General features: G+C 39.7%; 1 protein-coding gene and 2 pseudogenes across 1 annotated transcript in view; 2 read left to right on the plus strand and 1 right to left on the minus strand.

Moving 5' to 3' along the window:
• LOC118628299 overlaps nucleotides 1-14,305 on the plus strand; it is a 249,816-nt pseudogene that overhangs the window by 36,429 nt on the left and 199,082 nt on the right.
• The window catches only part of LOC118634964 (broad substrate specificity ATP-binding cassette transporter ABCG2), a 144,388-nt gene that overhangs the window by 17,359 nt on the left and 112,724 nt on the right, over nucleotides 1-14,305 (minus strand). The window contains exons 8-10 of the mRNA XM_036269836.1: nucleotides 14,183-14,287; nucleotides 12,414-12,664; nucleotides 8,156-8,238 (exon numbers count right to left, since the gene is read on the minus strand). Of these exons, the coding sequence (XP_036125729.1) occupies nucleotides 8,156-8,238; nucleotides 12,414-12,664; nucleotides 14,183-14,287 (439 nt within the window). The remainder of the gene's footprint in view (nucleotides 1-8,155; nucleotides 8,239-12,413; nucleotides 12,665-14,182; nucleotides 14,288-14,305) is intronic.
• On the plus strand, nucleotides 12-4,640 carry LOC118637055 (annotated as a pseudogene).

A 14,305-nucleotide genomic window follows, 5' to 3' on the forward strand; every position in this document is an offset into this window, starting at 1 on the left:
GGGGGTGTGCCATGGTGGAGCAGAAGTTTCAGTACGATGACAGCGATGACAGAGGGAACAACTTCTTCTACTTCCTCACCTCCTTCATGGGGATCATCGTGATCCCGGCCACATACTACCTCTGGCCCCGAGACCAGTATGCTGCGCAAACTTGCTTAAAGAATATCAGAAAAGTATATGGAAGATATATGTGGTACTGTTTATGGTTATTAAAACCCTAGCCAAATGTTATTCCTACAATAAAGAAAACAGTTCTGCTTGCAGGATAGGCATTATTCTGATTCCTTGTGTACAAAGTTTCCAAAACAGACCAAGAATATCAAGAATACAATCCCTATGAATTATTAAATTTGGATCCTGGGGCAGCAGTAACAGAAATTAAGAAACAATATCGTTTTTGGGTCTTTTCCCCCAGTTAATGATTTTATTAGACTATCTGTGAAAAAACTCTATGTCATACATTTGAATTTGATATAGCACACACAGAAAATGAATGCAGCACAACTTACGGGTTACTTTGACAGTGGAAAAGAAAACTACATGGAGCATCTAAAGTCATCAGCAGAGGCCTCTTATTATTAATGTCTAGCAGTGAATATCATTCAATTAAAAGTTAGGAGTTGTTCTGAAGTAAAGTTTTTTTAATTAACTTATTTTTGTTACAGATGTTTCTCCTTTTCCCCCCATTGACACCCTCCTCCCCCTCCCTCCCCGCCCTGTCCCCAGCTTTGTTGTCCATGTCCATTGTTCATGCATACATGCATATAAGTTCTGTGGTTTATCTCCCCCACCACCCCCTCTTCTGGGGATTGTCACTCTGTACCCTACTTCCACGTCTCTGGGACTACCTTGTTCTTCAGACTGCTTTGTTCATTATATTCCACAAATAAGTAAGATCATATGATACTTGTCTTTCTTTGCTTGGCTTGTTTCGCTTAGGATAATACTTTCCAGGTCCCTCCATGTCGTCTCAAAGGATGAGAGATCTTTCTTTCTTACAGCTGCATAGTACTCCATTGTGTATATGTACCACTGCTTTTTTATCCATTCATCTACTGATGGACACTTGGGCTGTTTCCAGATCTTAGCTATTGTAAATAGTGCTGCTACAAACATGGGGGCACATATATTCTTTCTGATTGGTGTTTCAGGCTTCTTAGGGTGTATTCCTAGAAGTGGGATCACTAGGTCAAATGGCAATTCAATTTTTAATTTTTTTACACCATAGTGTCTTCCACAGTGGCTGCACCAGTCTGCATTCCCACCAGCAGTGTACTAGAGTCCCCAAGAAACAATATTGTTTGCTGTCACTTAAATATCATCCAGATACAGGAGATGATGAAGTTATGTTCATGAAGATAGCAAAAGCTTATGCAGCTTTAACTGATGAAGAACCCTGGAGAAACTGGGAAGAGTTTGGAAATCCAGATGGACCTCAAGCCACAAGCTTCGGAAAAGCCCTGCTAGCTTGGATAGTTGACCAGAAAAACTCAATTTTGATTTTACTTGTATATGGATTGGCATTCATGGTTATCCTTCCAGTTGCCGTGGGTTCTTGGTGGTATTGCTCAATATGCTATAGTGGAGATAAGATTCTAATGTGCACAACACAGATTTATACATATTTTGTTTATAAAACCCAAAATATGAATATGAAACGTCTCATCGTGGTTTTGACTGGAGCCTCTGAATTTGATCCTCAATATGATAAAGATGCCACAAGCGGAACAACAGATAATATTCTTTTTTTTAAATCCTCACCCAAGGACATTTTTCCATTTTTTGTTCAGATAGAGGGGGAGGAAGAGAGAGGAAGAGGGAGAGGGGGAGAGAGAGAAACATCAACGTGAGAGAGAAACATCGAGTGGCTGCCACCCACACGACCAACCAGGGCCGGGGACAAACTGCAACCGAGGTACATGCCCTTAGCGGGAACCAAACCCGAGTCTCTCCAGACCACAGGCCAACGCTCTAACCGCTGAGCCAAACCAGCCAGGGCTACAGATAATATTCTAATACCTCAACTAATCAGAGAAATCGGCAGCATTAATTTTAAAAAGAATGAACCTCCACTTGCCTGTCCATATAGCCTGAAGGCCAGAGTTCTTTTACTGTCTCATCTTGCTAGAATGAAAATTCCTGAGACCCTTGAAGAAGATCAGCAATTTATGCTAAAAAAAATGCCCTGCCCTACTTCAAGAAATGGTTAATGTAATCTGCCAACTAATAATAATGGCCCGGAGTCGTGAAGAAAGGGAGTTCCGTGCTCCAACTCTGGCATCCCTAGAAAACCGCATGAAGCTTTCTCAGGTAGTCTCCCCTTCTATGGCTCCCTCACATTGAAGAGGACAATCTTAGGAGGGTTTCTAATCCCAAAAAGTATAAAATTAAGACTATCCAGGATTTGGTGAGTTTAAAAGGAGCAGACCATCACTATCTCCAGTAGATAAATAAAGAATCCTACTTCGCGGAAATTCATTTATCACAGTAGAGCCTGGAACTTATTAACCACAATAAACAAGGGCTGACTGTACTGCACTTCCTTGAAGATGAAAAATATAAAGAGGTTATGGCTGTCCTTGGGCAGTTTCCACATGTAACTTTGGACAGACTCACAGGTACTGGATGATGAAGACAGCAACAACATCACAGTAGGACCCCTGGTTACAGTGCTGGTTAAATCGACAAGGCAAACGATGGCAGAAGTATTTGAAAAGGAGCAGTCCATCTGCGCCGCAGAGGAACAGCCAGCAGATGTGCAAGGTGATACTAACAGGAGTGGAACAAAAGGAGGATGGCAACAGAAGAGTAAAAGACCCAAAGAGTAGAAAACCACTAAATCAAAAAAAAATAAATAAAAATAAAAACTAAAAAAATAACTCGCACTTGTGCCCTTATCACAAGCAAAGCAACAGAAACAAAAGCAAGCAAATGAGGCCATTGGGAGTGAAGCTGTAGTAAAGAAGATGAAGAAGTTTCTGACAAAGGCAGTGATTCTGAAAAAGAGGAAACCAATAGAGACTCCCAGAGTGAAAAAGAGGATGGTAGTACCAAAGACTCTGATAGAGAGCAGGATGAAAAGCAAAACAAAGATGATGAAGCAGAGTGGCAAGAATTACAACAAAGTATACAGCGAAAGGAGAGATCTCTACTGGAAACCAAATCAAAGATAACATCCTGTTTATAGTCTTTACTTTCCCCAGGGAAAACAAGAATGGTGGTGGCTTTATATTGCAGATTGAAAGGAGCAGACATTAATATCTATGCCATGTCATGTGAGTTGACTAAAAGATACAGAAGATGTGGAATGGAAGTTTCCTGCCCTAGGCAAGCCTGGAAAAGATCAGTAAACAGTGTTTTTGAGAGCAGACTCCTATATGGGTTTGAATCAGATAAAACCTTTGAAGTTGGAAGTTCATGAGGCTAAGCCTGTGCCAGAAAATCACCCACAGTGGGATACAGCAATAGAGGGGGATGAAGACCAGGAAGACAGTGAGGGCTTTGAAGATAGCTTTGAGGAAGAGGAAGAAGAGAAAAATGATGACATAGCAGGACTACAAAAGGACCATAATATTTGTATATATCTACAAATGTTTGCTATTTGCAAGTGTATTATAAACCAGAAACAGTGCAGAACTGATGTTGAGGGAGGTGTTCTTTCCTACATATGGGTGTATAATATATCTTAGGCAGTGCTGGTGCCTTGGTACAGTCTGAAAAATGTGTAAGGCTTGTTAAAGCCTTTCAAATATGGGATAGGTGCATTTATTTCACCTGCAAATGATAATAAATCCTTTGTTATAACTGTCAAAAAAAAAATGAGAGTGGAGGGAAACCTCTACTGATACCTTATTATATATATTTATCACACAATGATCAGAAGAACCTTCACATTATCCTGGACAACCCACTGCCAACATAATTGCCAATGTTCTCAAAAAGAAAGCAAGTCATTCTTCTAAAGAAAAAAATTCATTTGTGCACATATAAAACTGGAAACTTTCTCAGTAAAATAACTAAGGTTTAAAAAGGAAAGTATTCAGTTTATCTATACTATGATAAAAATATAAATTTGATGAAACCATGCCAGCATTCCTAAAACAGTGTTGGGCTTCCTGCACAACCAATTTAATTGACATTGAGGATGCCAAGTGAAACTAAGAGAGGAAGTGGTACGTTCTATAAGTCCCAGGGTACAACCCCAGAAACAAAGAGTCCACAAAGCCTCCAAAACTGTTTTTACCACCACCAATAATAATAATAATAATTAACAAAACTTAGAGAACAGCCTGATTTAAAAGTAAATGTTTATACAATAATGAATAAATGAAAAATAGCCAGGCCCAGTACACAAGCAGCTATACAAGTTTTTAGAATTAAAAAAAGAAAAAAAGCCTAATATCAAAGGAAAAGCTAACATCAGAAACATGGGAAAAGGCAACATTCAGCTCAATGTGAGGAAAGCATCTAGGAAGTGGTTTGGAAAATGTGGGATATGCTTTTTTTTAATAAGGACTACAATAACCATTCTGCCTCTAGACTTCTACAACCCCTGTCCTACCCCAGACCCAGAACACAAGCTGCAGCCTCCAGTGGACTTGCAGCCTGTACCCACTACCCAGATTGGCATAGGCCAATAACTTAACCTATTCTGATGCTATTTCTCCTAATTAATAAAGGCCACAGTCAAGGGGAGATTGCTGACAGTAACCAAGACCTCCATTCAGTCCGGAACAGGCTTTTCCAACAATTGCAATTGAGTTTTACTTCAGTCCCTAGTTTACCTGTGCCCCTAATTGTGTAGAAAAACCAAAGCTGCTTAATGTATAACTCACAACCTTACCGCTCCTACATTTCTAGCTCTGGACATGAAGAGATCAGCATTTAATGGTGTTATTTAATAAGTATAGAAAATAAACTTTAAAATTTAAAAAAACAAAAACAAAAAAACAGCTAGTCAGCTGTACAGGTTACAGAAAGATCAAACAGAGCACCTCTTTGGGATAATTCATTCCTACAGGAGTGAAGCAAAGCACTGTCCTCCAGAGAAATTTCAAATGATGAAAAACTGGTAACAAGCTTCAGTCAAAAACACAAATTAAATAAAGTCAGTGCACTATTTGCACAGAAACACTTTTAGAAACTAAAGCTCTCCTTTATTTCTCTAGATTCTTCTTCCTAGATTTTTAATAGATTTCCAGTCCTCTTTAAAAGTCCAGTTAAGGACAGATGTCCAAAGACCTGTTTCCAAATGCTTCCCACTGCACAACACAAAAGGTCCACAGGCATTAGATTCTGTGATAAGTCGAAATATGGCATCTGTATGCCCGGCCGGTGTAGCTCACTGTTGAGCGTCAACCCATGCACCAGGAGGTCGCCGGTTCGATTCCCAGTAAGGGCACATGCCCAGATTGTGGGCCTGATCCCCAGGGGGGCATGCAGGAGGTGACCAATCAATGTTCTCTCTCATCGATATTTCTATCTCTCTATCTCTCTCTCTCTCTCTCTCTCTCTCTCTCTCTCTCTCTCTTTCCTCTTTCTCTGAAATCAATAAAGAAAATATTTAAAAAAAAATAAATATGGCATCTGTACAGGTAAAAGCCATAAACTGATAGCAAGTTTGGAAACTGCAGATAAGAACACAGCCCTCAGGGAAGGACAGAGAAAAGCAATGACCAAACTCTGGAAAGGAGCTGCCATAATAATCTCATTGTAGAGTGACACTCTCTGATTCCATACAGGAAATAATTATTTTACCTGAGTGAGAAACTGATTTTTATGCTTTTTCTTTCTTTCATAAACAATCACCCTTTTCCAGACATCAACCTACCTTCAGCTAAAGCCACTGCAACTTTCTGCTATACTAAAGTGGGGATAACCCCATCCACCCCTCTGGGCAGGAGAGTAACCTGAGGCCATGGGTAGAAAGCAGGGAGCACAGTGCCTGCCACAGGCAGCTCTCAATACACAAAGCCCAGGAGAACTCTGCTGTCTTCAACTAGCTGAGCCCCTGTATTCGCACCTGTAATGAGCCCACTGCAACGTCTCATCGTGAAACAATATTTTTAAAGGCACATTATGACTGGAACTCAGAAGGGTAAACTGAGTAAGTACTAAGCATATACAATAACCACACATAAAAAAATCCTAATATCAAAGTAAAAACTAATTTCAAAAGGAAAGCTAATTTCAGAAACATGGGACCTGGCAATGATTCAGATCAATTTAAGTCTCACGCCTAACAGTAGTACAATGATGTGCACAATGATTCTGAACTAGTAGACAGTGAAATTCCTTCTAAATTATAAGAATTTATTTTATAGTAAATTATTTTTGTTAAATAATTTAATGCATTCCAATTCTTTTCTGGTAATACTCCATGTTACAGTTAGAAAACATTGAGTCCCATTCATCTTACCACATCAAACAAATCAAAAAGTAGAATGGAAAGTAATTCACAGACAACAAAACAATAGATAAACTGGGCTAAGAGCAAATGTTAAAACTTTATTAAAGGACACTATCAACAGAGTGAAAAGACAACCAACAGACTAGGAGAATATATTTGCAAATTTATATCCAATAAGAGCTTAATAGCCAGAATATATAAAGAACTCTTACAGCTCAACAATTTAAAAACCCAATTAAAATATGGGCAAAAGGCTTGCTTAGACATTTCAACAAAAAAGACATATAAAAAGCCAATAACGCCCTGGCCGGTTTGGCTCAGTGGTTAGAGCGTTGGCCTGTGGTCCAGAGAGACCCGGGTTCGGTTCCCGCTATGGGCACGTACCTCCGTTGCAGTTTGGCCCTGGCCCTGGCTGGGTCGTGGGGGAGGCAGCCACTTGATGTGTCCCTTTCACGTCGATGTTTCTCTCTCTCTCTTCCTCTCTCTCCTTCCCACTCTATCTGAACAAAAAATGGAAAAATGTCCTCAGGTAAGGATAAAAAATAAATAAATAAAAGGCCAATAACCCCATGAAAAGATGCTCAGCATAACTAATCACTAGAGAATTGCAAATCAAAACCCCAATGAGACACCAATTCAACCAATTAGGGAGGCTATTATAAAGAAAAGAAAAAGAGGAAACAGTAAGTAACTGTTGATCAGGGCAAGTTGGAAATTGAAGCCCTGGGCACTGCTGGTAGAAATGCAAAATGGTGCAGTTGCTATAGAACACTGGATGGAAGTCCTTCGAAAAAATTACTAAATGATCCAGTAATTCCAGTTCTGAGTATACACACACACACACACACACACACACACAAATCAAAGCTGAGACCCAAACATTTTTGTTTGTATAATTATGATCATAACAGGATATTCCTAACAGCCAACAGTTAAAAGAACCTGAGTCCATGGACAGAAAAATGGATAAACACAATGTGCTGTATCCTTACAAAGAAATGTTCATCCTTTAAAAAGAGGAAACTAGCCCTGGCCGGTTTGGCTCAGCGGTTAGAGCGTCGGCCTGCGGTCCTGAGAGACCCGGGTTCGGTTCCTGCTTAGGGCGCGTGCCTCGGTTGCAGTTTGTCCCCGGCCCTGGTCGGTTGTGCGGGTGGCAACCACTCGATGTGTTCCTTTCACATTGATGTTTCTCTCTCTCTCTCTGTTCCTCTCTCTCCCTCCCACTCTACCTGAACAAAGAATGGAAAAATGTCCTCAGGTGAGGATAAAAAAATAAATAAATAAAAATAAAAAGAGGAAACTATGACACATGCTACGACATAGATAATCCTTGAAGATACTATGCTAAGAAAAATAAGTCAGTCTCCATTAACAAATACTGTATGATTCCATTTATATGATGTACCTACAGTAGCCAAATTCAGAGACAGAAAGTAGAATGGTGGTGTCCAGGAGCTAGGAATAGGGGATGGGGAGTTACTGTAGTTTAGGAACATGAAAAATGTGAGTGTATTTAACGCTGCTGAATTGCACACCTAGACCCGGACAGGAGGGTGCATTCTATGTTCTGTATATTTTACCACTACATGTAAGAAAACTGACCCTTTCGTGCAGCTTGCAAGTCAATGACTTATTCTCCTCTTCAATTCATCCTGTAGTTGTCTGAAATTCAAACTCTTGATGGATTTTCATCACCTTGGAAAAAGTAACAGCTCTTTCCCAAATTCAAGATCCAAAAGTACTTACCTATTCTGGATTCCCGTAGGGTCATTTTTTAGACCATAGAAAATGGCACCTATAACCAGTCCCAGGACCACTGTTATGATTATCTTTTCAAAAAGAAAAGAGAAAAGATTTTCAATTCGAGGTAAAAACCTTCGCACACCATTTATTATTACAAATATATGTGGCTATATAAGCAAATCATTCCATTGACAGATACTTTCAATGGCCTGACCAAAGTCCTTGGGAGAATATAAAACAGTGTGTTAGTAGACTGCCTTCAAAATTAAAATAAAAATTAATGTATCTGTTTTGGTGCGACTGAAGGAGAACAAAGTAGACTACTGGAAAAGACAGACTCCTCCGGGGGTTCTGGGCACTGCCGGTTCAGGGTCCCCAGCAGGCTCGAGCCTGGGAAAGCCACAGAGAGTAGGAGAACAGTGCAAGGCTCTAGCCAAGTCGTGGAGGACGAAAATAAAATGCAAGTGGCTTAGAGTTCTGACCTGAATTCTCAACCTTTGTGCTAGTGAACATGCATTGTTTTATAATATTTCGAGAAATTCGAGTGAAAACAGGATATCTTTATTTCAACTATAACTCTGAAAGCACACATAACAAAATTTCTAACAATGGAATGTTACACAATTAGGAAGTAAGCTGGAAACCTCCCATGACATGGGGGAGGGGAGGAAGGCTCCAGGCCTGCATGGAAAAGTGCACTGTCACTGTCACCAAAGTGACAGCATCCTCTGAGGGCACCAAGTGCTCCCTTACCCACTCCTGTCACTGTGTCTCCAGCAACCTCAGCCCGTAGGGCCCACGCCCACAGCTCTACTGCCTTCACTGTCTGTTTGACAAGTCCTAAGAAGCCTAAATAAACAGCACTGCTGTTCTTAAGACTGATAAAATCTCTCTTAACACTTCTATAAGCAAAGGGTAAAGGGTTTTATTATGGTGTCATTTATTTAAGGAAATTCTACTTATTGTACTTATCAATTGAATTAAATATAAAATATGAGAAAAATGGTAATCAAAAGAAAATATCCCACCCTGCATTTCGGAACCTCCAAAGTTAAGAATTACAGCCGTGCAATGGTATCAAACTTGAAGTAACGTGTCAAGCACACTTTAGACAATGGAGCAAACCAAGTGGGTAAACAGGGCTGTGATCTGTGAGGGCTAGCTTATGAACACCACACACTGGAAAGAATATGATTAGAGATGGCCTTAAAAAATCCATTGTTAATAAGAAATTTAAAAAAAACCTATTACCCTGGCATAGTTTAATTACCTTCAGAAAATACTGTACTATGAAGTCAAAGATCAAGCTTCCAAACTGGTGAGGATGACTCCATCAACATGTATGCATGCGCATGTACACAAGTCTGTCGTTTCACACAGACAACTCTAAGAATATTCAGACTTTTAAAACTGGACACTCCACATGCTTTGTTTCTTTTGGATTCAAACTAGGTATTTTATACTAATTATCAGTATTATCATTAGGATATTTCCTAAAAGTTTCAAAGTTCTAAAAGTATTTTCAAAGTCAGCTTTCAAATAAATTGACGAAATGATTGATCCAGTAATATTGTCATGCTTTATAAGGTGAGTCTATGTCATTCATTCTTGCATTGAGAAAAAGAAAAAGTAAACACTGCACAAGGAAGCACACAAAGAGACCTTGTCTGAATATCTGTGTATGTCACCTCTGTTTTGCATAGAAAAAAATCCTCTAAATGTGTGATTCCATTTTTGTTAAAATGTATTTACAAACATTTCTAAAGGTCAGTTCTGAGGAATGCTCATGACCATCACTACAAAACTTAATCGAAAGTCAAATATTTAGTATGCTTACAGAAACAATGAATCTCCAAGAGATACGATGATGTTTTCCAAATGAATTTGATCAGAAAACCCTTGGCACATTAAATGAACATTAAATCTTCTTATAGAGATGATCTATTCAGTCCAAGATCTTCCCAACACAACCTCTGGTTAAATGCATTATCAGAAGCAAAGTCTGAATCATGTAAATGATTAGCTCAAACCTAAGTACAGCTGTAAGACTACAGATACAAGATTTGTCAGCAGGAAGCCATAAATCATTTTTATAGCTAACCATTCAAACACTTAAAGAAGCAAATGACATATATGCAAGTTTAAACACCCAAAACCAGGGGTCAAAGAGCTATGGCCCACAGGCCAAACAGAGCCCATCACTGATTTCTGTTCACTCCATGAGATAACAATGGTTTTTTTTTTTTATCACTTTTTTAATTGTTAAGAAAAAGAAAAATATTTCTTGCCATGTGAAATTAATATAAAATTCTAATTTCAGTGTGTATGAGTAGTTTAATTGGAGCACACCACTGTTCCTTTCTTTTTGTATTATGGTTGTTTTCTGGTTAAACAACCTGACACAAAGACCACATGGCAGCAAAGCCTAAAACATTCCCTATCTGGCCCTTTACATGACAAGTTTGCCTACTCCTGCCCTCAACTAATATTCCAGTTTTCACAAATCTGAACAAGAGCTGACTCCCTCAATCAGATGCTCAGAGATGCAAGGTTCCAACCTTGTTCTATCAGTCTGCAGGGCCCTGGATGTTGCTGGAATTCCTTTTGTGGAACTGAGTTCACTGAGGAGGCTGAACATGTGACCTGGAGGTACTCGGCCTGGGGTTTGCAGCTGAGGGAAGCCCAGCAGCAAGAGATGCAGAATCGTGGAGATGTAGAAATAGTTCCACACGCCAATCACACCCCACCCAGAGCTACCATATATGTGACTTGGACAAGACACTTATAAGCCCCCTTTAGAGGAAAGGGAAATTGAAGTTATTTTCCAAGTAAAAAAATATGACGCATAAATCACACTAAAGAGTGAACTCCTTTAAATTGTCTCACTGTTGACCAATGGGTAACCAGGTTGATCTGATTCCCCAGACTTCTTTCCAAAAGACATCAAATCTACTCTAGAAGAATAAAAATTTACCCTTGATTGATTGATAGTACACAAAAGTGCTCATGTTCTGAAAGAAATGCCAAATAACAAGTACCAAAGATGTCTGGAGCAATTAGCAGGTCATCTTGAAGAGGGATCTAGACTCTCAGTATTAATACTCGGAGGGCAACAGTGCTGGGGTATGACCATTATAGTGCATGTGGTAAGAAGTCAGTGATGGTTCCTTAGAGTCAACTACGTGCCATCTTTCAGCAGTCAACAGAAATTCAGTGATTGATAATACAATTAACAAAACTAGCTGTCTAAATTCGTTTTCTTAGAAAGAAATTGGAAATACATGAGTTTTATAGGACAGAGAGCTTGAGAATAACAGAAAAACCAGAAAGGAGCAATGACCAACAACTATCAACAGCATCAGCCCCAAAACGAAGAGAACATTATTTCATCTTAATGAAGAGAAATTTAATCTGACAGCCTTATTTAAGGACAGTCAAGCTTGCTTACCACGTTTGTGCTCAGGGCCAATTGATCTAGGGGTCTAGTGCTCTCCTAGATTAGCATCCCTCGGGGCTGAAGGTCAAGGATAAGGAACAGCATTTGCACACGGGCTCTTCCCTCAGTCAGCGGCCCCTCCCGCACTCAGGGGCACTCACTGACACCTAGGTGAAGGCTTCCCTGATCAGCTGATTTAAAACCAACCCCTCTTCCCTCTCTCCATCTTTCCCCTCTCCTTTTCTCTCTCTCTCTTCCTTTCTCCACTCCCTTGCTTAAACTTTCTCCATGGCCCACTTTTATCTTCTGTCACACTATATATTTTATTTCTGTATTAATGTAACAACTGTCTCTCCTCAGAAGAAAGCATGCTCCAGGAGAGAAGAGATTTTTATTTTTACCCATTTTGGTCACTGCCATGTACAAGCTCCCAAACATAGTGCACGATCAATAGGAACTTGGTGAAAAAATCAGGACATGAACATGTGCAGCTACCAAAAACACCCACAAATGTGGCTAAACAATTCCTTTACTTCATCACTTTAGAAAAAAAAAATTTTCTACGAAGATAATTTCTTACAGCTTGTCTAAATCAACTAAAATTCTGAATTAGGCAGTCCAAAACAAAACTCAAGTAAGTTATAACTATCCAGAGTTAAAACCTTAATTGTGTTTTATTTGTTCTACTGACTGTTTCTACATCCCAAATGGAATAAGGTGGAAGTGTGGGGCAGAAGATAAATATAATCTACAACAGATTGTATGAGAATCTACTGTCACCACATGAGTGTTTCACAGCATATTTAGAAGAATCTGTCAAGTTACCTGAGCTATCGAGGCCTGGGGATTACCCAGTAAGTTTTTGAAGGAGCGCTTGGAAATCCATCTGAGTTGATGACAGAAGGAGGTGGCATAGGTGCTCTCCTTGAAGCCTGTGCTCTTCTTCTTTGTCTGAACCCCTGAGAGTCGATTTAACTCAACTTTTGTTTCTGTGAAGAAGTTGGAGTTGACATAAAACTCAGCTAGTTTTTCTATGAGTGGCTTATCTCTCTTGAGAGGCTCTTCAGTCTTCTTGGCTTTGGAATCAAAGTGGACAGAGAGAAACACAATGAATAAAATAACTGACTTAGCCTATGTTTCTGGAACACCTTTTTGGATTCTTCCCTAACACCTTAATTCAAAGCTTGAATATAAATAATGTTAGAACTGTCATTGCTTTACACATTAGAAAAATATAGTAATTGGCCTGACTACTTTCATAAACTTACACATACACCAAACCCTCTTGTAATATTTGTACCCTGATTCTTTTAAAATGAAAATCTTACCATAGAGAGCTATATTTCTTAATATAAGACCTGGTCCTCGCCCAGCCGGCACGGCTCAGTGGATTGAGCATTGACCCATGGACTGAGAGGTGCTGGTTTGATTCCAAGTCAGGGCACATGCCCAGGGTTGCAGGCTCAATCCCCAGTAGGGGGAGTGCAGGAGGCAGCCAATCTCGATGTTTCTATTTCTCCCTTCCTCTCTCTCTAAAAATAAATCAATAAATATATATGTGTGTGTGTGTATATATATGTGTGTGTGTGTGTGTGTGTGTGTGTGTGTGTGTGTGTGTGTGTATATATATATATATATATATATATATTTTAAAACAAACAAACAAACAAACAAACAAAAAACCTGGTCCTTGCTTTCTACTATGTGCAAATGCATAAATAGCTCAGTCTCTTATTTCAAATCAGTGTATTAAAAAATGAACATATTTTTTATGAAAACTCCCCTTAGAACTAACACTATCATATCACAGCAGTCATGGACAACAAAATATGTGTTGACTGATGCTAAAGACTGAATGTCTGTGTCCTCCTAAAATTCATATGCTGAAACTCAATCCCCTAATGTGACAGTATTTGAAGGTGGGGACTTTGAGGAGTGATTAGGAGGATGGAGCCTTCATGAATGAGATTAGTGCCCTTTTAAAAGAGGCCCTACACCCTGGCCGATTTGGCTCAGCTGTTAGAGCGTCAGCCTGTGGTCCAGAGAGACTGGGTTCAGTTCCTGCTAAAGGCACGTATCTTGGATGCAGTTTGTCCCCGGCCCTGGTTGGGTTGTGCGGGTGGCAGCCACTCAATGTGTCCCTTTCACGTCGATGTTTCTCTCTCTTCTTCTCTCTCCCTCCCACTCTATCTGAACAAAAAATGAAAAAATGTCTTCGGGTGAGGATAAAAATAAAAACAAAAACAAAAAAAAGGTCACAAAGAGCTCCCTTACCACTTCTACCATGAAAGGTAGCAAGAAGATGGTGGTCCACCTATGAATCACGTCATGGGGCCCCCTAGACAGCAAATCTCCTGGCACCTGATGATGGACTTCCTAGCCTCCAGAACCATGAGAAACAAATGGCTGCTGTTTAAGTCAATGAACCTATGGTATTCTTGCTACAACAGCACTAACGGACTAAGGCAACTGGTATCAGAGGGCAGCATTAGTAATATAAATTCACAAAGCCACACTGTAATGAGCTACCGCACTGCTACACTTCAGGCAATTCAACTGGGTGATAATCTGTGACTCTTGACAGATTCACATACCTTCCCCATCTTCATCTTCTCTGTTTAATACCACAGCAGAGGAGTCTCCATTAATGACATCCAGGAAGAAGTCTGCAGGGTTATTATAGGGCTCACAGTGGTGACCTTCAAAAGAAGGCAAAT

This window comes from Molossus molossus, unplaced genomic scaffold, assembly GCF_014108415.1.
Source record: "Molossus molossus isolate mMolMol1 unplaced genomic scaffold, mMolMol1.p scaffold_m16_p_1, whole genome shotgun sequence".
NCBI classification, from domain to species: domain Eukaryota; kingdom Metazoa; phylum Chordata; class Mammalia; order Chiroptera; family Molossidae; genus Molossus; species Molossus molossus.